Source organism: Pelophylax lessonae, assembly GCF_965119305.1.
Source record: "Pelophylax lessonae genome assembly, chromosome: 1".
NCBI lineage: Eukaryota > Metazoa > Chordata > Amphibia > Anura > Ranidae > Pelophylax > Pelophylax lessonae.
This window is the reverse complement of record NC_138768.1, coordinates 878,273,949-878,298,704: the sequence shown is the minus strand read 5'-3', so window position 1 is coordinate 878,298,704 and position 24,756 is coordinate 878,273,949. Positions and strand designations below refer to the sequence as shown.

The 24,756-nt window shown below is 44.6% G+C and overlaps 2 protein-coding genes across 2 annotated transcripts in view; one reads left to right on the top strand and one right to left on the bottom strand.

Annotated features, from left to right (window-relative positions):
• The window catches only part of LOC309550539 (uncharacterized protein), a gene marked incomplete at both ends in the record, with an annotated part of 1,004,737 nt that overhangs the window by 664,202 nt on the left and 315,779 nt on the right, over nt 1–24,756 (top strand). The gene's annotated exons all lie outside the window — the stretch shown is intronic.
• Nucleotides 12,334–13,688, bottom strand: LOC309554506 (uncharacterized protein; the record flags this gene model as incomplete). The annotated part of the gene is made up of 2 exons (XM_082256255.1): nt 12,334–13,213; nt 13,357–13,688. The coding sequence occupies 2 exons, from the start codon at nt 13,686–13,688 to the stop codon at nt 12,334–12,336; spliced, it is 1,212 nt and encodes a 403-aa protein (XP_082112381.1).

Genomic DNA, 24,756 nt, shown 5'->3' with positions numbered 1-24,756 from the left:
TTCATTGTCCTAATTTAGTAGGATTTTATTTCCTCAATTTGTGTATATCATGATATGTACTTATTTTTGTCTCCTTTTGAGATATATGCACTGTTTTTGTCGATTTTAATGTAATGTTCTCAATAAAATGTCTTTTTATTAAAATTGTGCCTGAAAAGTCCTTGCCTGGTTCACACTCAAATTTTCTGTTAGGAGGGATCTAACTGAAGAGGAGAAATCCCATACAAGTGGAGCACCTGCCTCTTACAAAAAGCCGCATCTTTACCATAATCATTTGGCTTTCCTGCGACAAGCCATGGTAGACGGCAGTAGAGAGTAAGTTAACTTTAAGCACATACTGTATTTTTCACTTACACATAGGGGTGCATGGAGCATCGTTTCCTGCTAATATAATTTTACTATTATGCAGCCATTTTTTTAATATTTTTTTCAGGACAACATCTCACATTGATCCAAGAGAGGAGGCGGTAGAAGTGCCATGTGAGGAGAGACCCCCCCAGTGCTGCCACCAAAAACAGTGATTTCACTATGTCATATCAGTCCAGCTTATCGCATATGATGGATGAATCCACAATGCAGGTTAGTGTCTGTCTAGTCTGTCTGTCATTCTGTTTGTAAGTGTATGTGGCAATCTGAACATTTTCTTTTTTTCTTAACAGGAATCCAGGGACCTGGATTTTTCCTCCCAAAATTTAGAAGAGGTGCGTGACTGTGGGGAGGTGCGTGGCCGTGTCGAGGTGCCTGGCTGTGGCAATGAGGTTCCTGGCCGTGGCCGCAAGCAGCGTCAGAGGGGTGGCGGTATCGTCCTTCAAAACGAGGACGGGGTGTTAGCGTTGCTGCAGGAAGTGCGGCAGGAGAGGCGCAGTGTGGATGCCTTCCTGGATCCTGGCAACGCCTGTGCCTGCTTCTGCCGCAATTTATATCACATCCTGGAGGACATTGGGGGAGACCAGGAAAAGCTTTGCATGGATCGCATGCTCGCTATTGCAATGCAATGCAATACCGACATGCTAAAATAAGTGGTGGCCCGCCACCACAACCACCAAGGGATCCATACAACGCTTTTCTGGATCCCCCAATAGCCTCTGGGACCTCAGCAGTGCTAACACCCTCTTTCCAATACCAGCCTCCTCCGCAACGCCACCTAACACCTACCTCGTCCCCGTCCTCCTATTTCCCACCCCACTCCTCCGTTGACTTTTCTCAACAACATGCCCATTCCCATTACAAAGATCGCACATTTTCTGGACCCCCCTACCACCATGATTTTGGGCGTGAACGCCTGCCCCAAGCCACACACTCACAGTATGATGCAACCTTTCCCCGTGCCCAACCACCACGTGCAAGCCATGGTGACCAATCATCCTACACCTATGAGCAGCTGTGATTATTTACATTTTTGTTTCTTTAATAAAAAAAGTTTGTTAAAATGATATTTTGTCTGTTTTTTTTGTTGGTGCATGTGGCAAAAATAGTACATCTGCACAGGCCAGTAAGGGGTGGCATACGATTGCCTCATGCAGAAGGAAACTATTTCTGCATGGGGGAAATATATGCACAGGCCAGGTAAGACATATATATACCTCTATACATCTATGTCAATACCAGCTTTACTGCACAACGAGACCCCCTTATGTTATTTTATTTTTTATTTTTTTTTCTCTTCCTCACACGTTTTTTCCTGCACGATAATTTTTTGGGAAATTTTTCACTTAGTGCCGGTTCACACTGATGCGCTTGTACTGCGAATGCGTTGCGTTCTAAAAAGTCTCCAATCGCATGCACTTAAAAAATACATTGCATTCGTGACGGTCGTTCACATCTATGCGTTGCGATCTAGATGCGAATGTGATGCGATGAAAAAAAGGGTCTTGTGCGAGTTTACAGTGCTGCGTTGCGAATTTAGTCTCCATAGACATCAATGTAAATCGCTCTGAACTCGCATGTACAGTTCAGATATGTGCGAATATGTGTATAGTTTGTCCCGACAGCTACACCCACCTATTTTCTGTCCCGAGCCTGCATGTGACATCCACAAACATCTTCATCAATAAACAACATGGCACCCAAACGTGTTGGGATCGACAACGAGGAGCTGATCAGGCTTGTCCGTTCCAGGCCATATATATGGGACAGCCGTACTGCAGAGTACAAAAACAACGCTATGAAGAAAAGAGGTTGGGAAGAAATTTGTGCAAGCCTGTATGAGGACTGGAGTGGATTCACAACTCAAGAGCGCAAAAAGAAAGGTATGTGTATATATTCTCCTATGGGGGGGCCATGTTTTAAGGGGATCTATGTGGGGGGGCCAAGTTTTAAATGGGGATCTATGTGGGGGGGCCAAGTTTTAAATGGGGATCTATGTGGGGGGGCCAAGTTTTAAATGGGGATCTATGTGGGGGGGCCAAGTTTTAAATGGGGATCTATGTGGGGGGGCCATGTTTTAAGGGGATCTATGTGGGGGGGCCAAGTTTTAAATGGGGATCTATGTGGGGGGCCAAGTTTTAAATGGGGATCTATGTGGGGGGGGCCAAGTTTTAAATGGGGATCTATGTGGGGGGCCAAGTTTTAAATGGGGATCTATGTGGGGGGGCCATGTTTTAAGGGGATCTATGTGGGGGGGGCCAAGTTTTAAATGGGGATCTATGTGGGGGGGCCAAGTTTTAAATGGGGATCTATGTGGGGGGGCCAAGTTTTAAATGGGGATCTATGTGGGGGGGGCCAAGTTTTAAATGGGGATCTATGTGGGGGGGGCAAGTTTTAAATGGGGATCTATGTGGGGGGGCCATGTTTTAAGGGGATCTATGTGGGGGGGGGCCAAGTTTTAAATGGGGATCTATGTGGGGGGGCCAAGTTTTAAATGGGGATCTATGTGGGGGGGCCATGTTTTAAGGGGATCTATGTGGGGGGGCCAAGTTTTAAATGGGGATCTATGTGGGGGGGCCAAGTTTTAAATGGGGATCTATGTGGGGGGGCCAAGTTTTAAATGGGGATCTATGTGGGGGGGCCAAGTTTTAAATGGGGATCTATGTGGGGGGGCCATGTTTTAAGGGGATCTATGTGGGGGGGCCAAGTTTTAAATGGGGATCTATGTGGGGGGCCAAGTTTTAAATGGGGATCTATGTGGGGGGGGCCAAGTTTTAAATGGGGATCTATGTGGGGGGCCAAGTTTTAAATGGGGATCTATGTGGGGGGGCCATGTTTTAAGGGGATCTATGTGGGGGGGGCCAAGTTTTAAATGGGGATCTATGTGGGGGGGCCAAGTTTTAAATGGGGATCTATGTGGGGGGGCCAAGTTTTAAATGGGGATCTATGTGGGGGGGGCCAAGTTTTAAATGGGGATCTATGTGGGGGGGGGCAAGTTTTAAATGGGGATCTATGTGGGGGGGGCCATGTTTTAAGGGGATCTATGTGGGGGGGGGCCAAGTTTTAAATGGGGATCTATGTGGGGGGGCCAAGTTTTAAATGGGGATCTATGTGGGGGGGCCATGTTTTAAGGGGATCTATGTGGGGGGGCCAAGTTTTAAATGGGGATCTATGTGGGGGGGCCAAGTTTTAAATGGGGATCTATGTGGGGGGGGCCAAGTTTTAAATGGGGATCTATGTGGGGGGGCCAAGTTTTAAATGGGGATCTATGTGGGGGGGCCATGTTTTAAGGGGATCTATGTGGGGGGGCCAAGTTTTAAATGGGGATCTATGTGGGGGGGCCAAGTTTTAAATGGGGATCTATGTGGGGGGGCCAAGTTTTAAATGGGGATCTATGTGGGGGGGGCCAAGTTTTAAATGGGGATCTATGGGGGGCCCTGTGGAAGACAATGCATGCTCAGTATGTAACCACAGACGAAAAGAAATGCATTACGCAATGTTGAACATTTGAACAATAGTGTATTTATTGAAACAAAGTACAGTAAAAATGAATACTCTTTATTGTATGGAATCAAGCTGCCATGGCACTTGACCAGCAGGACTCATAAAGTAGTCAGTGAAATTCTCCCTGATGTTGGCCCCTCTGTAGTTTCCCCTGGTGTGGATCCACTCTGCGCCTTCCATATCATCCATCAGGGAGTCCTCGAAGAGGTATCCATCTCGCGATCTAACAAAGTTGTGGAGTACACAGGCAGCTTTGACGGCAATTATGGCGTTATCCGTGGTTAGAGTCAGTGGCGTGTGTAGAAAGCGCCACTTATTTGCCAGAATACCAAAACTGCACTCCACAACTCTGCGCGCTCTTGTGAGTCTGTAGTTAAACACTCTCTTTTCAACAGTCAGTGAGCGATTAGCATACGGGCGAAGCAGGTGTTCCGAAAGTGCAAAAGCCTCATCACCAACAAAAACAAATGGGAGGCTTTGCTGAGATGTTCCAGGCAGTGGTCGTTCATGTGGGAGGTCCAGGCTTTTTTCACGCAGCATTTTTCCAAAACTGGAGTGGGAAAAAATACTGGAGTCGGAACTGCTCCCATATGAACCAACATCTATGTAGATGAATGAGTAGTTTGCATCCGCCACTGCCAGCAAAACCAAAGAAAAATATTTTTTGGAATTGAAATATTTGGTGCCGCTACCAACTGGTCTCACAATCCTAATGTGCTTGCCATCTATTGCACCGACACAGTTAGGGAAGTTGCAGCGTTGCCAAAAAAGATCATCTACAGAGATCCACTCCTCTTTGGTTGGTTTTCTCATCACCACATCTCTTAGGACCTCCCAGATGGCAATACAGGTATCACGAACAATTGTGCTCACAGTGGATTTCCCCAATTTGAACTCGTAATGCAGGCTTGCAAAAGAATTACCAGTTCCAAGGTACCTGAAATAAAAAACAGAAAGTTATTATTAGTCATGTTTTTCTCTTACAGAATTACTAATACGAACAAGATGGCGTAGCCTCAAGGATACCCTGCAAAGGTACAAGAGACTAGAACGTGAGGCGAGAAGTGGATCCGGTGCCCCCCCTAAGCGTCCCTATGCCTTTGCCAGATGTCTGGATTTTCTGCTACCGGTTCTAGAAATGCGGAAGTAAGTTTATTGTCAAATTCTCTTTCACTATTAACCCATCCTTCCTTCCCCCTCCCTCTTCACCCCACCCCCAACCCCCTCACCTTCCAATCCCCACCTATCATTCAAATTATATATTGGAGCGGATGATGAAAAGTTGTTTCATGTTTGTCATTGCAGCACACAAGCAAGTTGGGAGGAGGTGGAGAATGTGCAGGAGGAAGGGGAGGAGGAGGAGCATGCAGCTCAAGTTGATGAGGAAGAAGGCGTCGCATTTGCATGTTCGAATAGTAGTTCAAATATTCCTAACGTTGAGTCACAGAGTTTGGATGAGTCAGGATCCGCTCAAGAACCAGAACAGGAGTTTGAGGAAACGGACGTTTCCACGCCTTCCACCAGGCCTCAAAGTCGAGGCTCTACATCCCACAGGAGGAGAGTCAGCAGGGCAACTGCTGAGGCGGAAGACGAGCAGACAAAGCACTTAGTGGACATTATGTCAGGCATCAGCCAGCAACTAGATGCACATAAATGTCCTCACACACTATTTGCTCATAGCTTGGTGCCTCTTCTCAAAGAGGTCCCATCTGAAAGGTATTTCGACATGAGAATGGCGGTACAAAACTGTATACATTCGTTCTCTGTACCACGACAGTTACCGCAAGACACTCCATGGTCCCCTCATTTCACACCCAGTCATTCTGCCATTCCAACAAACCCTTATCCGTCAAGTTTTGACCAATATCGGAGCATCCATGAGACCCCTAGATCCCAAATCCCATATCCTATTCCTTCCCCAATTCCCTCTGTAATCCCCCCCCACACTAGAACACCGGATGTCTCCACTTCTTCCCATTTCCCCCCCTCCAGCAGACCACCACCACCACCATCACAATCTAGTGCATTTTCCCCAAAAATACCTCCACCCTATCCACAATATAGGCCCCCAAGTGGACCGTCACATAGAACTCCATCCCCGCTTGTGCCATGGCTATATCCCAACACCTTGGATCATACACCCTCAGGCTCTTCAACACCACTTGATCTGGAGAGTTCACCAAATTTTTTGGATCTATAGTACACTTGCCACTGTATTGCCACGTTGACCTAAGTTGTCTTTTTTGACCTAATGTTTCTGGATTTTGTTCCTTTGTTCTTGTTACATGCAACAAAATAAAAAAAAAATAAAAACTTTTTTTGAAGTCAACTTTGTCATCATATCTGTCTGCATTCACTGTATTGCTAACTATGGAGAAAAAAAATACATGACTTTTCACAAAATATATCACACTTACCGTAATGTAACAAGCAATCTTTCAGCAGGCACAACACTATTCCGGAAGGTGGTGTTCTGACGCTCCAAACGTGAAAAGAGCAGCCCAAGTAATTCGTCAAAACTAAAAAAAAACACAACACACGTAAGTGGCAAGCAAAAGGGGGGCGTGGGGAGCTTCAGGAATGATTCGGGGGTAGATATAGGTGAAAACAGAGAGAGAGGAAAAAGAGAGATGGGGAAAAAAGAGATATAGAGGGAAGCAGCAAAAAGAGAGAAGAAGGAGAGACTCCCTCTCACATACTAACCTATTAACAGACATCCGAGTATAGTTGAAAAACTTCTCTTCATGTTGCCGGAGATCATGATAGAGGACATTGAACTGACCTCTCTCTTCCCTGTTTGAAATTATGGGATGAACCCAATACCTTCGTCTTCTCATCATCATCATCCTCATCCTCCTCCTCCTCCTGTCCTTATTGATCAAGACTGCAGCAGTGGCAGTAGCAACTGCTGCCATGACCAAAGGCAAATGAAACATAGTGGCAATACACCAAAATACAGCACACTCTCCACAACGTAATCTCCAAACAAAACCACAGCTCACACTCCACGGTGTACTCTCCTCATAAAGACCAGGAAGTCCACCGGAAGTTAACACCCATTTCATTTAGATTGGCTGGAGCAAAAATCGCACCTGAGCTAATTAACATGATTATACGCAATGCGATTCGCATTACAATCGCGCTGTACTATGGAAAAACGCAAGGTAAACTCGCACCGCAAATTCGCATTACAATCGCAAGCGCATCAGTGTGAACCGGCACTTAATGTTTCGATAATAATATCACAACGAGAGACCCCCTTACTATTGTTTTTTCTCTCCCTTTCCCCTTTTGCCTTAGGAACTATTAAGGTGCAAGAATCATTTCACATTTAACAACAATTATATATTATGGCTATGTGACCCGCTAAAGCAGTGTGGGGGGAGAAAAAGTTAAATATAAAAACACAATGTACCACTGACAGAGAAAATTCTATCAGTAGTCAAAAGTGTTTTTTTTTTTTTTTTTTTTTTTTAAGACTTTATATGATTTTCTGCATATAACTAAAAAAGTGAAAATGGATCATTTAAACCAAATCATTTCACAATCATAGGGATTATTTTGACATTTTATATCAAATTAACTAATAAAATGTTTAACAATTAAGGCTGAGACTGAAGCCCCAGCACAAGGGTAGCCTGACTATTCCTGACGCTAGGCAGATTAAAACTGAGTTGGGAGTGGTGATGCAGGGGGGGTATTGACCAGATGGGACAGCCCCCATGGGTATGTATATGCTAATGCCTTTTGTCTTTGGACTAAGTCTATATGCCTAGCTATTCCTACGGATAGGAAGACAATACCCAACAGTGATGACTTAAGAGGAGGCGGCGACTGTCGGAGGAAGTAAGAGAAAAAACAATTGTTGTTGGCAGTTCCGTGGACCCCCTTACACCTTCATGGGTCGGTACCCGCCCCGGGCAGCCTGATTTCTCTGACCCTGCGGACTTGGGATCGTCTCAACGGAAGGGTCCCATGACGCCCTTCTTTGGTACTCCGGCGTCCCCCCCCCCCCCCGGGCAGTCTCCTGTTCAAAGTTTGGGCCCTGGAATGCGACAGACCATCGCCGTGTGTCCCAACTCTTACGAGCGGATCCCTCCTTGTTGCTCCCCCACAATCCCACTGCACAGGTTGGCGACTCGGCAGGCTGGTTTCATTGGCGGCAGGCCCTCTTTTATGTGCATACCTTGCCCTCACTGTCTGATGTTCGAGGGGATCCATCGGCATTTGACGCCCTCCTGCTTTAAGATGATCCCCCACGCACATGGTGTCCTTACTGTACTCTGTTTCTAAATACTCTCCGTCCTGATCGTCCGACCTACACTGCTGCTTGGGACAAAGACCTAGGTCGAGTCCTTTCGGATGCTGACTGGCGTAAATGCTTCGCTATGACCCACTCACTGTCCCCCGATACACGAGTTCAGGAGAAGGGTAACAAGCTCCTGGCCCGATGGTACCGGTGCCCTTCATTTACTAAACATGTTGACCCTCTCCAATCCGATATTTGTTGGAGGTGCTTGTTGTCTAGGGGCACACTTCTGCATATTTGGTGGGACTGTCCACAGATCCACCGGTTGTGGACCGACGTTATTGATCTGTACTGCAAGCTGCGGGCGACCACGATCTCAGCCACACCAGAACTAGCATTATTGTCTTTGGTGCCTGGTTCTTTCCGCTCAATTAAGAGGGATGTTCTTAGGTTATTCTTGGCAGCTGTCAGGGCTGTGATCCCCAGACATTGGAGAACCACCCATATACCTTCTAGGCTGGAGTGGACCCTGGAGTTGGATGCAATTAAAGACATGGATAATTTGTTGGCACGGGAGGGGGGCAGGGAGGAACGGTTCTCCGCCACGTGGATGTCCTGGGACAAGTTCTGATGTTCGGATGCCTTCAAGTCCTGGATCGATGCTCCAGTGTTGTCTGGTGCCGGTGGAACATAGTGGGATGTACGCGGCCCCTTCTGATCTCTCACCCCTGCTTATATTTACTGATCTTTCTCCCCCTCTCTTTCTGCTTCTGCAGTCCCTTGCTTTTTTCTCTGTTCCTGCAGATATGTCATTGACTATGACTGTTGCCTTTCCTATGTTTCCGCATATTGATCCTCAACATTACCTGGCATAGTGCCTTGTTATAGACCTCTGGTCTCAACCCTTGACTACCTCCTTTTTCTGATACCCGCTGTGGTGAGTTTCCTACCACTGTTGTTACTTGTTTCTCTGTCACAGATGACATGTACCCTCCTAAGATATGATAAGTTCTCATACACCACTCCTCTCCGCTTGGGTCCATACGGGCCTGGAGGTGTCACTGTGCGACATGCTTCTGTTGCTGATTACTGATGTATACTGTGATTGACTTATCTGTTTGTTCCTTATATTCTTGTTCTCTGCCCTGTAAATCAAAATGTTCTGCTCTCTTTCTTTTTTAATAAACAAAGATTGAACTAAAAAAATTGTTGTTTAATTTGGAAATTTTTAGGCCCCATGCACACGGGGCGTTTTTAACGCCGCTGTAAGCAGCGTCAGACGTTTTCCTCTTGCAGCCTAAAAACGCCCCTCCGTGTTATTCTATGGCCTCATGCACACAAAGACGTTTTTAAGCTGTAAGTGGCCTAAGCGTTTTTCAGCTGCAACAAGAACCCACGGCCTGCGCGTTCTGAGGCCCAGCGTTAGAGCGTTAAAAGCGCTTGACGCTATTTAACGCTATTTAACGTTTTTATCGGCGTTTTCCAGCGTCCGGCGTTATTAAGCTGTAGAAATTTTCAGATATGTGATTGGTCACTGTAATGGAGTAAAAACACAGGAAATGCATTTTTACATTTCCCAAGTGTCCTTTGCTCAGCCGTGTGGGTGGGTGGGTGTGTCTGTGTGGACATACAGGAGAGAGAGGGACAATGGCTGCTGATATAGGTCAGACAGAGCTTATCTCTGCAGTTGAGGCCCATCCAGAGCTGTGGGATGTCTCCCATCCCTTCTATAGTGACAGGATTAAAAAATCAAAAACCTGGATGGATATATCTGAAGCCCTAACACCAGGCTGGGACCGATTGAGCACCGCAGAGAAGAAGGAAAGAAGTAAGTTTTTCAGAAATGCATGACTTGTGTGCTGTATAATTACAAAGAATCCATATTTTAACCTTACTTCACTTTTCTTCTTAGGCAAAATTTTCCAAAAGAGGTGGAAGTCCCTGCGTGATCGGGTCAGGAGGGATCTGACAGAGGAGGAAAAAGCTAACACAAGTGGTGCAGCTGCCTCCCACAAAAGAAGACACGTGTACCACAACCACCTGGCATTCCTGCGTCAAGCAATGATAGCCAGCAGTAGAGAGTAAGTCGCACATACTGTATTTTTGACTTACATATAGGGGTGCTCAGAGCATCGTTTTCTGTGAATGTATTGCTATTCTGCAGCCATTTTTTTTTACATATTTTTCAGGACAACATCTAATATTGCGGACCTGACTCAGGATGCTAGTCAGGAGGTGGTTGAAGAACCAGAGGACAGACCCCCCAGTGCTGCCACTGAAAACAGTGACATGACGATCCAATCCAGTGGATCTCATGTCTGCGATGAATCCACAATACAGGTTAGTGTCTGTCTAGTCTGTCTGCCATTCTTTTCTTCATTGTATGTATGTGACAAACTGAACCTTTTTCTTTCTTAACAGGAATCCAGGGACCAGGAATGTGTTGTGGAAGAAATTCCCGATAGTGGTGTGGGGCGTGGCCGTGGCGAGGTACCCGTTCTTGGCAACGAGGTATGTGTGCGTGGCCGTGGCGCTGTGCGTGGCCGTGGCCGCAATCAGCGTCAGAGGGGTGGCGGTATTGTCCCTCAAAACGAGGACGGGGTGTTAGCGTTGCTGCAGGAAGTGCGGCAGGAGAGGCGCAGTGGGGATGTGTTCCTCGATCCTGGCAACTCACGCGCCGCCTTCTGCCGTGCTGTATACTACATCCTGGAGGACATTGGGGGACCTGAAGAAAAGCTTTGTATGGATCGTGTGCTCGCCATCATGACACAATATAGGCATGCAAAACTAAGTGGTGGCCCGCCACCATCAAACGATCCATTCAACACTTTTCTTGATCCCCCAATGCCCTCTGTGACCTCAGCAACGCTAACACCCCACTTTCAATACCGCCCCCCTCCGCAACGCCACCTACCTACCTTGTCCCCTCCGCAACGCCACCCAACACCTGTCTTGTCCACGCCCTCCTATTTCCCACCCCACTCCTCCATTGATTTCTCCCAACCACCTACCCAGTTCCCTCCCCCAAACTTACCTGGACCCCCTTACCACCATGAGGTTGCACAGGAACGACATGTCCAAGCCACCCACTCGCATCCTGACATCAGCTATCCACGTTCAAAGTCACCGCGGTCAAGCCAGGACGATCAGTCAGGATACACCTACCAGCATTTGTGATTTTTTTCTTTTTTTTGTGTTTATTTGAATAAAAACCTTTTTTTGAAATGATATTTTGCCTCATTTTTTTTTAAAGTTGTATGTTGAAATAGAAGTACATCTGCACAGGCCATTGGGCTGGCACACACTTGCCACATGCAGAAGGAAACCCCCCTCCTTCTTCTGCATGTGGCAAGTGTATGCACAAGCCATTGGGCTGGCACACACTTGCCACATGCAGAAGGAAACCCCCCTCCTTCTTCTGCATGTGGCAAGTGTATGCACAAGCCATTGGGCTGGCACACACTTGCCACATGCAGAAGGAAACCCCCCTCCTTCTTCTGCATGTGGCAAGTGTATGCACAGGCCATTGGGCTGGCACACACTTGCCACATGCAGAAGGAAACCCCCCTCCTTCTTCTGCATGTGGCAAGTGTATGCACAGGCCATTGGGCTGGCACACACTTGCCACATGCAGAAGGAAACCCCCCTCCTTCTTCTGCATGTGGCAAGTGTATGCACAAGCCATTGGGCTGGCACACACTTGCCACATGCAGAAGGAAACCCCCCTCCTTCTTCTGCATGTGGCAAGTGTATGCACAAGCCATTGGGCTGGCACACACTTGCCACATGCAGAAGGAAACCCCCCTCCTTCTTCTGCATGTGGCAAGTGTATGCACAAGCCATTGGGCTGGCACACACTTGCCACATGCAGAAGGAAACCCCCCTCCTTCTTCTGCATGTGGCAAGTGTATGCACAGGCCATTGGGCTGGCACACACTTGCCACATGCAGAAGGAAACCCCCCTCCTTCTTCTGCATGTGGCAAGTGTATGCACAAGCCATTGGGCTGGCACACACTTGCCACATGCAGAAGGAAACCCCCCTCCTTCTTCTGCATGTGGCAAGTGTATGCACAGGCCATTGGGCTGGCACACACTTGCCACATGCAACATTGAACTAGAACAATGGAAGAATGATAGACATCAAAAGAACTGACATACATGTTTAATAAAAGCTGTATGTGAAGATATCACAAAGTTTACAAGATGAATGATTTTAGACAAAATTATCCTGCCATGCCACTTCCCCATCAGGCGAGACAAAGAAATCCGCAAACTTATCTCTGATGGTCATGACTCGTGCTGTTGTTCGTAAGTCCATAAACTGCACGCGGTGCATGGGGTTACGTGGCTCTGGTTCAACGCTGCTCCTGTCGCTTCTCCTTAGGAAATTGTGCAAAACACAGCAGGCCAGGACAACCTTGGTGGCATTGTCAACATCCAGTTGCATACATGACAGCAAAACCCTCCATTTTGCTGAGCACACACCAAACGCACACTCCACAACACGACGAGCTCGGCTCAGCCGATAATTGAATATACGTTTGGTGTGACTCAGTCCATAGCCACTGTATGGCCTCATCAGATTTTCTGCCAGTCCAAATGCTTCGTCGGCCACCATGACCAATGGCAAGCTTGGTTCCTCAGTACACGGTAGCGGCCTGCTTGTTGGTATGTTGAGTCGTCCTTCGTGTAGCCGACGTCCAAAGGCCGATTCTCGAAAGATGCGGGCATCACCCTGGCTGCCATATGCTCCTACATCAACAGCAAGGAATTGAAGATGGGCATCAGACAATGCCAGGAGTACCACAGAAAAATATTTCTTGTAGTTAAAGTATGCAGAGCCGGAATGGGGGGGCTTCTTCACCCTGATGTGTTTTCCATCAAGGGCACCGATACAGTTGGGGAACTGGGTTTTCTCCCAAAATTCGTCGACAACTGCTTCCCACATCTCTTCAGTCGGCTCCGGCATGACCACCTCCTTCAACTGCTCCCATATTGCCGCACATGTCTCCTTAACAATTTTGGCCACCGTGGAGACACCGAGCAGAAAATAGTGGTGTAAGGAGACAAAGCTTTGGCCAGTAGCAAGAAACCTAAAATAAAAATAAAAAATGATTACATATTACATCTATCTTTCAAAAATACATTGAAAATGTTTTAACTAGGACCTCACCACCTAACCCTCTTAACCCAAGTACTAACCCTATACAAAACACCCACAAATGATTTCACTTACCGAAGTGTCACAAGCAGCCTTTCCTCCGGTGACACACTGCTTCGCATGTTCGTGTCCATCCTGGATAGCCTTGGCCTGAGCTTCTCCAGTAGGTCATCGAAAAGCGGAACGGACATACGTGAGAAGTTGTACCACTTGTCCGGATACATGCGGAGTTGGGTGTACATGGTGGTAAAGTACCCCACGGACAGACGCTGCAACATGACAGGATGCACCCAGAACCTTCGCCGTATGCTCCTCTCATTCTCCTCCTCCAACTGTCTCCTTCTACGCATCCTTCTCAAGATGATGAGCAGGATCGCCTCATCAACCTTCTGCATAACAGGATCCATGACTCAGAAATGCAAAAAATACTCCGAAAATACAAGAAACACTCTCAACCGATCTGAAAATGCTCTCTCCTCTCTCTCTCTCCTACCAAAATGGCTTCCACACATTGCATTGTGGTTATTTTGGGTGTGGAAAATGGAGGAGGACTGATTTTTTAAAAAAACGCTATTTAGCGCTGACGCGGCTTAACGCTCATTAACATAATTTGAGAAACGCTGTTTAACGCGCGTTTTTAACGCCGGTTTTTCCCGGCGTTATAACTAGCTTGGACGTACGTTTTTTTGAACGCCCCGTGTGCATGGGGCCTTAAAGTTAAGTTTTTTGCATTAAATCTAATGTCATGTAATAAAAAAATATTTGTAAACAGAAAATCTGGACAGTTTGTGCAGAATCTGCACAATGGAATATTCGGATCAAGTAAATAAAGCAGATGAACAATGGGTAATCTTAAGAATTAGAAGATATATATATATATTTAAATAAGTAACTCATTACAAAAGATTTAAAGGGATGTACCATAACCAGTAGGGTGGCAGAAGTCCACCAGCACTGTCAAAGTGGTTACAAAAGTTTTGTAACTTACCACGTTATGTTGATCTTCCTTAAAGAGGTTCTAAACTCACTCTTATAACTTGTACCTATAGGTAAGCCGATAATAAGACTTACCTGTAAGTACTGTAAATATCTCCTAAACTTGCACCGTTTATGAGATATTTACTTATCATGCAGCCGGTGACGTCATTGGCGCATGCTCCCTGAAGGAACGGCCACCCATGCCATTCATTTAGAGCCACGTGTCCCGTGAACGACGCCTCCAGCGCATGATGTCATCGTGCCTCCGGCCAATCAGTTGGTCGGAGGTCGGCCAAACATGTCAGCTGTGTCACTGCTGGGGCTTCGTTCCTAAGTAAGTATTTCACAATGAGCTAGTATGCAATGCATACTAGCTCATTATGCCTTCGTCTTTCAGGGTTTTTATTTTTTTCCTTTTTTTGTTTTTGCGTTTACAACCTCTTTAAGAGCCGGTCCACACTAGCGCGACTTGTCAGGCGACTTTTCAGCCTGGCAAGTCGCGCTCCCTCGCGGTCCATTTACCGCTACAGGACCCGTTCTAATAGGAGTGACACAAGTCGCGCCGACTTAGAAAAAGGGTCCTGTACTACTTCGGGGCGACCTGGAGCGACTTGCATAGACTTCCATTATGTGAAGTCCATGCAAGTCGCTCCGAAGTCGTGGTGCATGGGAATGAACAAGTCGCCCCGAAGTAGTAAGGAGTCGTGTTGCCTCAGTGTGAACCGGCTCTAATGGTTCTTTTTCTATAATAAAGGTTAACTTAATACTCTACATTATTGTAACAGCAAATAATAGTTTGCACATTTTTGGTTATGTGGCAGCTCTTTATGAGAAATTAGCTTCTAAACCTGTCTTATGAGCTGGTAGAATGATGTAGCATTAGTGACTTCCGCTATATCAGTGATGGCGAACCTTGGCACCCGAGATGTTTTGGAACTACATTTCCAATGATGCTCACCTACACTGCAGAGTGCATGAGCATCATGGGAAATGTAGTTCCAAAACATCTATGGTGCCAATGTTCGTCATTACTGTGCTATATCATTGAATATGGAAATAATGTTAACAGATACATATAATAACTAGGCAGTTGGGCAAAAAAGTATTTAGTCAGCCAACAATTGTGCAAGTTCTCCCACTTAAAAAGATGAGAGAGGCCTGTAATTTTCATCATAGGTACACTTCAACTATGAGAATATGAATATGAGAATATGAATATGGGAAAGAATCCAGGAAATCACATTGTAGGATTTCTAATGAATTAATTGGTAAATTCCTCGGTAAAAAAAGTATTTGGTCACCTACAAACAAGCAAGATTTCTGGCTCTCATAGACCTTTTAGACCATAGACTCTTCTCCTTTAAGAGGCTCCTCTGTCCTCCACTCATTCCCTATATTAATGGCACCTGTTTGAACTTGTTTTCAGTATAAAAGACACCTGTCCACAACCTCAAACAGTCACACTCCAAACACCACTATGGCCAAGACCAAAGAGCTGTCGAAGGACACCAGAAACAAAATTGTAGACCTGCACCAGGCTGGGAAGACCAAATCTGCAATAGGCAAGCAGCTTGGTATGAAGAAATCAACTGCGAGAGCAATTATTAGAAAATGGAAGATATAGGTCCCATGCACACTGGACGTTTTTGGAGCTGCTGTTAGCAGCGTCAGACGTTTTGTTTTTTTTGCAGCTGCAGAACGCCCATCCACGTTATTCTATGGACTCATGCACACAGAGCTTTTAGGAGCTTCAAGTGGCATATGCATTTTACAGCTCCAAAAAAAAAACCAGGACCTGTGCGTTCTGGAGCTCCAGTGTCAAGCTGCAAAAACGCGCCAAAACGCGGCATGACGCGTGTCAAGCCTTTTTTTTTTTTTTTTAAATGTGATTGGTCACTGTAATGACCTGGAAACCAGGAAATACGGGAAAAATGTGATTGGTGACTGTAATCACATGGAAAACAGGAAATAAATGCCCACATTACCCAAGAGACCTTTGCACCTGTAGAGAATGTGGAAGAGAAGAAGCATGGCTAGTGATGTTCCTTCCTGATTTCAGCCATTAAAGCCAATGCAGAACTGTGGCATCCATTCTATAATGACCGCCTGCGGAAAACTAAAATCTGGAATTAAATTTCCATGGCGCTCACACCAGACTGGGCCCGGCTGAGCAATTCAGCCATAAAGGACCGAAGTTAGTTTTTTTTTTTTTTTTTTCAAAATATGTTCGCTATGTTTTTTTTTTAGAAAGCATATTAACCCTTTTTTCAATTTTCTGTAGCCAAAACATTACAACGTCGGTGGAAATCCCTACACAGACCGAGTCAGGAGAGATCTTACTGAACGTGAAAAATTGCAGCGGAGTGGAGCAGCAGCTCCAGCGAGAAAACAACATTTGTTCTACAATCATCTAGCGTTCCTGCGCCGATCAATGATAGAAAATGCAAGAGAGTACGTTTTTTGTTTTTTTTATGTCACATATACCCTTTTGTGCATTGCTCTAATGTACCAAAAATTCAAAAATTTTAATTTTTAACCGTTTTAATTCTCTGTAGCACAACATCAAACATTTCGGACAGCAGGGAGCATATCGAGGAGGAGGAGGTGGCTGCTCCAGATGCTGCTTGCATTGAAACTGGGAGTGTCACAGATGCGGAGGTGCTATCACAGAATCTCTCAATTTCCCAAAGCCAATCCCCAGCACAGGTAATTATCTGTCCATTATGTCTCTTCTGTCTGTCAGTCTATGTACCAATCTGAACATGTCCATTTTTGTTCACAGGAATCTAGGAGCCAGATTACACCTGCCAGCAGCCTCCACCAGGAACCCGAATACCACGGGGAAGTTTGTGGCCGTGGGAATGGTAGTGCACGTGGTAGAGGCCGCAATCAGCGCCAGAGGGGTGGCATTTTCGCACCTGAAACTGAGGACAGGGTGGTAGCCTTGCTGCAGGAAGTGAGGCAGGAGAGGCGCATCGTGGACCCATTTTTGGATCCTTTGAATCCGCGCGCCTCATTACTGCGGAACTTGTACCACATCCTGGAGGACATTGGTGGAGTCGAGGAGAAGCACTGTATGGATCGAATGTACGGTTTTGCTGTGCAATACCTTTGCCTGTAATTCCTCTTCAAGTTCTTCCAACTGAGTCTTCATCTCTTCTACTTGCTGTTCTAAGGCTCGCTTAGACTTTTCTAGCTCATGAACGCTTTTCCCAACATCATCCTTGGAGCTGACCAAATCTTCCATCTCTGTACCCAGCTGTTTGTTAACTCTTTCTAGTTCAGCCTTAAGCTGTAGAGCTTCCTCCAAGGAGCGAGCCAAGGACAGGGCTTTTGTCTCTTTCTCACGAGCCTCTGCTTCTGCACGGTCACGTTCTTCTGCATATTTTGCAGAAACAGTCTTCTCAACAAGCATCTGATCAAACTTCTTTTGCTTCTTCTCCAGGTTGGACACAATCTGACGCTGGTGATCAAGATCCACACTAAGATCATCCAGTTCCTGCTGAAGTCTTATCTTTGTCTTCTCAAGCTTGTCATAAGCAGCTGCCTTTTCCTCATAGCGTTGATTAGCAGCTTCAAGGTCTTTCTGCGGTTTCTTTTTCACCTCTTCAACATTTTCTAACGAACCAACGCTTTCTTCCATTCGCTTTTTCATATCCGCTATCTGAGCTTGCAGTGTTGAGACTTGCTTCGATAGGTTTTTCTTTGCTTCCTCCTCCTCTTCTAATTGTTCCAGGAAGCCATTTTTCTCATCTTCCATTTGAGTTTTGTGCTAAAGCTCAGTTTTTGACGTGTCTCTTCTTGTAAGAGTTCCTGAGTGTCTTGCAGCTGTGATTCCAAGGTAGAGAAATCTTTGGCAAATTTGCTAGATTTGCTGTCTGCTTGAGAAAGCTGATTTGTGACATTGTCCAACTCAACCTGCAGTCGGTTTGCCTTCTATGACAGCTCAGCACGAAATCTGTCACCATCTGATACTTTGACTTACAATTCCTGAAGCTGTGCCTCTACTTTTTTTCTCTTGTGTTCAGAGTCTCCTTTGCCCTGCATAAGAGCCTTCACCTCATTGGCTAGTTCATTACGCTCACTTTCAAGCACTTGTTTGGCCTTTTCCAAGCTTCCTTTTACCCGTTTTGTCTGTTCCAACTGTTAAGAAAGCTCTTCAACAGCTTGTGCATGCTTCTGTCTGAGCTCCTGAATTTGGCACTCATGAAGCCGAGCTTCCTCTTCCAAATTTTTCTTCAAGTGTGAAACCTCCTGCTCACGTTTTGTTTGGAGTTCTTGTAGTGCGGCTGTTGAGTCCAAGGTATTCTCAAGTTCAGTCTTTAATGCTTCAAGTTCTTCTCCTAGATCAACGCTTTTGTTTCTCTGCCTTATTGCGTGCAGCTCTCTCGGCATCAAGATCTTCCTGCATTTCAGCTTCAATTTTTGTCTTGTCTGCAGGGAATAGATTTTGTGGAGGACTGACCAATGCTTCATTTCTCTCCATCCAGATAATAAAAGAAGAAAACTCCTTTTCTTACCTCTGCCAATGTGCTAGCAATTGCTCCAGCAAGGAGCGCCTCTCTTTAGCTTGTGTCCAGGCAGTTTCAATATTTTGTTGAAGGTTTGCGGTCTGCTGCACTTCTTTATCCTTATTTGTGAGATTACGAGCACCAGCAGTCAGGGAATGAATTCTGGTTTTTAATGTTTCAACAACATGACAAAGATCCCTATGTGAATTCAACACTTTGTACGTCTCTGCAGCAGAAGAACAGTTCTTAACTGGACATGCAAGAGAAGCTTCAATGTTCTCCCAAGAATTTTGTACCTTAAAGTATTCATCAAATTTTTGCTGCTGTTCAGCATGCCCCAGGATGCTTTCTTTCAGCCATTGAGCATGTTCTTTGAGTCCATCGCAGTCCTTGACCATCTGTGCCAGTCTGGCTTTTATCCGAGCAATCTCAGATGAGCTTACCAATTCAGAAAAAGACTGTCTGTTAGCTTCGAGATCTGCTATTGCATTACTTTTCCCTTGTAGCTCCTTTAGTATTTCCTTGATTTGGTTGGCTTGCATATCTGCTGAAATATTTGACAGTTCAAGGTCACTTAGTTCCTTTTCTTTATCTGAAATCCACATTGGAATGCATCTCAAAATCACAATCAAACTTCTGCCACCTGTCTTTCTTCAGTTCCATTTTGGTAAAATTCTCGGAAAGGCACTTTTTAATCTGCTTCATGTTTTCATCAGCAGCCTTAGTTTTCTCCATTAGGTGGTGTTTGCTTTTTTCTCCAAGCTTTCTATCACTTGACTTCTTCACCAGACTTTCAGCCTGAACGGAGAGATCATCACTTTTCTTACACAGCTCCTTTGCCTGCTGAAGTTCTAATGATACATTTTCCAGTGTTCCAAAGTTCAAGGGTCGTTCAAGTAGGTCCTATCTGCTTCAAATGATGGGCAATGGACTCTTTTCCATTTTCTATGGTCTCCCAATTATGGATCGTGTCCTTTAATTCTTCTTCTTTTTACACCAATGCTGTCTCTACATTTTCCATTTCAGCTTCCATCTGCTGCTGGTGTCTCTGTTCCAGGCCTGCAATGCTCTCTTGGTGAGCCTGTTGTTGAGCTGCAAGGCTCCGCTGAAAATCCGCATTTGCCTGCTGATGATTTGCATTTGCTATAACCAGTTGTTTCAGTATCTCCTCCAAACAGCCAGCGGCACTCCACCATGTGTAAGGGGTTAGCTCAGTAGCGGGTGACCCCTTGGGGGGGGGGGGTTCGTTACACAGAGAGACAGCCAAGGAGTGGTTGAAAACAATGGTCTATGGTTTATTCTTCCAATTTTCTGGAAACAAGTGCAAGCATCCAAACAGCATAAATCAAACAAAAACAAAAAATAAACCCTGGCCACTTGGGGCGTCAACCTTCACAACACAGGAACCTACCTATGGTGTCTGTCCCAACCTACTGCTGGTCATACAGCAGAAGACCAATAGTCTATTTGTTTTCTTTTCACACAGAAAAAGTCCACCACCACCTCACCTTCAGAAGTTTCTCAGCTCACTGCTCTCCTTAACGCACACAGCCTCAGGATGCAGCAATCAGTAGTCATCCTCTACATAACTTATAGAGGCCTTAATTTGCCTCATCCTAAATAGCTGAAGCTTTCAAACGTCCTTAAACTTTTCTGGCTACCTCCGCAGCCGACACCTAATAGTAATTGGTGAATTGTCTAAACACGGCAGAAATTATCTCCCGTCTGTGACAACCCCCACAGATTTACCTGACTTCCTGTCACAGACTGTACAAATAAAGGTGCAAAAGAGCTACACTTTACATATTATAGGAACCAAAAAATTTTGAAAATATAACCAAAGAAAACAGTGTAAAATAGAGAATTGCGTGAACAAATGAAGATTAAAAAAGAAAGAAAAAATGTATATATAATTCATCCAGTCAATTGTCGGCTGCCTATATATGCAACTCTCTCATCTTCTCCCACTATTGGTAATGACTAAGCGATCTTAGAATCGTGAAACGCGTCTACCTGTCCTCTGTGTCTATGTGAAGCACTGTTTGTATTATATCCTATATCCGATGGGGGATTAAACCCTTCATTCTTTAATTTCCTCTGAGTGCGGTCACATTTTCTTTGAATTATTGGACCTTTGGATGACAGATCCGACCTGCACCTTTCCTCACCTGAACGGCTCTCTTCCTCCATTGTTTTTCCGTGAATGATCGCCTGCCCGGTGAGTGGCGCGGTCGCCGATCCCTGGAGGAGACGCTGTAGTACTGGCTTTTCTGCAGGAGCACATGTGAAGATCCCATCGAGTGACCTTTTGGTCATTATGGGCCTGATTCATAGTACGGCAAATTGGCGTTTCGGCGGGATTTTGCGAACCGGCGATTGTTTAAGTCTGAAATTGGTATTCAAAGAACGGCGGGCGGAAAATAGCGCCTAGTGTGAGATTCATTAAGATGCAATATGGTCAGAGCGCGACTTAAAACCACGCCAGCTAAAAGCTCGACTAAAGTTTAGCCAAATTCTCCCCTGTACCCACAAAAATCCCAAATCACTGTTGAAGGTGTGGAAGTCAATTTGGAGATGACTTGCCTTTAAAAAATGTCAAAAACTGACTTAGAAAGAGAGATATCTGCGAAAGTGTAGAAAGGTTAAACAGCTCCTCCAGCCCCGAGCTGCGAACGCGCGAATGTGCGCATGCGCAACGCCAAATAGGCTCAAAAAATTTCGCCAGCGCGATTTTGGGCCAATTTTTTTTTGAATACCTATTGGAAATCCGCTGTCTGGCCCATAGAAAATGGCAAAAACCGGCGGAATTGGAAAAACATGCACACTTCCAACAAGGGATCCCTTAGTAAACAGCATCACATTCCATACACCTTTCCTGATAACTCCGAAATCATAACAGTGAAATCTACAGTGTTTATATAGAACCTCCACATTATCTGAAAAAACCCACAAAATATTACATTGGGGAATGGGTCGTCAGATAGAACAAAAATAGATGTAAAACATATTTCAAAGAAAGATTATTAGCATTTCACACATATCAAGGAAATGTCACAATTTTGACAATATTTTATGTGTTTCAAAAGAATGTTTTTCTAAATATATTGCAAATACTACCTTTTCTTCCATATGGGTATGGCCAAGTGTTACCATTTTACTACACATTTAACTGACGGTATATATATATATATATATATATATCCCTCATACTTGGCTAATTAGCAAAGTATGCCCAACAAACAAATAGAGCTTTAGCTCACGATATTGCTACATATTGACTGGCATCTTTTGTATTTTGTTCATGTCTTTAGATTAAAAGTTTGCTGATACACATGCCTTTTTAAAACATGAACAAAATTAATGATGTCAACATTTGGAGGATTGGAGATATCCAAGTGTTGCCCATACAGAGGGCTCCTTCCGGATTCGAACTTACACACCTACAGCAGGAAGGAAGACTCCCTAATCATTGTGCTATTTCTCAGTGAGCGTTGAGTGTTTTCCTCATGCCGTCAAAATGCTCACATGGGAACAGGGGCCATTGAACTGAATAGGGTTGGATTTTTTGCCTGTTTTAGGAGTTGACCCTTGAGCTGTACAAATCCCCCTCAAACGCCTCCAAATGGGCTACGTTCACATGTACGTGTTTGTGGTCTGTTTTTGGGGCTTTTTTAGGTGATTTCATATAACAATGCCTGCCCATAAAATGCATGTCAAAACGCCTGTGAAAACGCCAGCCAAAACGCCCATAAGAACGCCTGATATAATTGCCACGCCAAATTTAGGGATGTTCATGAGTGATGAGTCAGATTGTTGGCTTACATATCTGGTCAATCGTCACAATCTCACTTCCCAAATCCCAAAAGGTGTGTTTCAATTGTTTCCCTAAATATATATTTCTCTCTCTCTCGCTCTCTCACGTAATTGTATATATATGTATGTATTCCTGTATCTAAACATTCTAAATAATGACTAGCAAACTTGAAGAGAGAATTTTATCAATTCACATATATACACACCTACATACATACATACATGGATTTGGGCTGTTTAGGTCTCTCTCCTCCTCCTCATTTCTATTTCCCTTGTTTTGGCAACTGAGCATGCTCCAAAACACACACAGTTAATTTTTTGACTGGGCGTTACCATTCTGGGTGTGTGTTTGCTTTGATTATATATAGCTCACTCAGACATCAGGAAAGATTTGACCTAGGAAGAGGTCCAATATATTGTGTGTCACATGCTTTATGGTTAACATTTGTGGGCCTTTGTTATTTATGGAGGTGAGATTTGGCTGTGTTGTGTGTTGACTCTCTGTAAGTATTTATTGCTGTTAACATAATTGTGTATTGTTCTGTCAATCTGCACATGCATCTGTTGATTATGGGCTCTTTGTCGATGTATATGGTCTAAATGTTGTACAAAGGTTGTTTTTGTTTGAAAAATACAAATCTGTGGCTTCAATGGGATACTGTGGAGACTGTGCCAAAAATATGTCATGTGAAATGTTTGAGCTGTGTATTTGTGTATTAAACAGCATGTTTACAATCTTTTTTTCAAATGTCTTCATGTGTCTAAATAAAGTTTTCTGGTGTCCACAAATGTATGTATTTGTATTTCTTTTTGTAAGTTAAATATGCTTAATGGTTGTGTATGTTGACTATTGTTCGCGAATTCGCTAATATACAAACCCGCGTTCTCACATTTATACATGAAACCGGAAACGAAACTTTTGGTGCGTGCACACGTTTCCGGAAATTGTCCAGGCCCTCTCGCAAGTGTGTGCATCATGGCTCCTGCGCTCTATACTGCCGAAATAGTGGCATTTGTGTGTAAGGTAAGGAGGGGGTGTGAATGTGCGGGGTGCGGGATGGTGGCTGGGGGGCTGGGTGGGTCGCACTTTCTGCCTATTAGACGTGATCTAGAAGCTTCCTGTTATAGAAACTTCCTAGATGTGAACCTGTTCCCTACACACACATATATATATATATATATATATGTATATGTGTATATACACACACACAAAATATATATTATAGAAAATATATATATTAGAGACAATATATATATATATATACTATGTATATATTATATACATTATAGAATATCTTATATACCATATATTAGTGTATATAATAGGGAACAGGTTCACATCTCTGAACTTTCTATATAGATAGGCATACCCTGCTTTAAGTACACTCACTTTATATACAATCGTGAGTAAGGACACAGCTTGTTCAGCTTGCCATGACACTGCTCACAAACCATAAGTGACAGGGATAAGAAACTTAGGGAGCAACGAGAGGGTACCCAGGACTACACCATATCCATTTTGTGGCTGGCCAGCTTGCCTAGGTAATCTATCATGTCATAGTCCTGGATCCCCTTAACATGCTCTCACATGGTTTGGGAGTAAAGCTATGTCAATGTGGCCAAAATTTACAATGGAGCTGGTGTATTTTCATGCATTGAGAAAAGAAAAAAGGGATTGCTTCACTTTAAGTACATTTTCAGTTTACATACATGCCCTGGTCCCATTGTGTACTTAAAGTGGGGTATGCCTGTATATAGATAGATTTGATTAGTTTCAACGTTTACACAAAATGAAACACAATTATCTGTGACAGATTGCTCTAACGCTTTGGAATCTGTCTAGATAAAGACAAATGTATTGACCCTTTTCATATATGCAAGATTAGAAACATTATATTCCCTAAATACATAATGCCAAAAATTATTGCCTTAAGGCCCGTACACACGTACCGATCGTCGGCATACAAACGTCGGTGGACGAAGGATCTGCCGATTGTACGCGTGTTAGTATGGTGCCTCCGACAGATGTCTGCGCACAATCCGCGGACAAAAGTCTTTCGTGCAAACATGAAAATATTTGTATGCCGACACCAGAACGGACGATTGTTCGCCTGTCAGTACACAATTCGGCCGACAGACCGCAGATTTGCAAGACTGGGCATGCTCAGAAAAT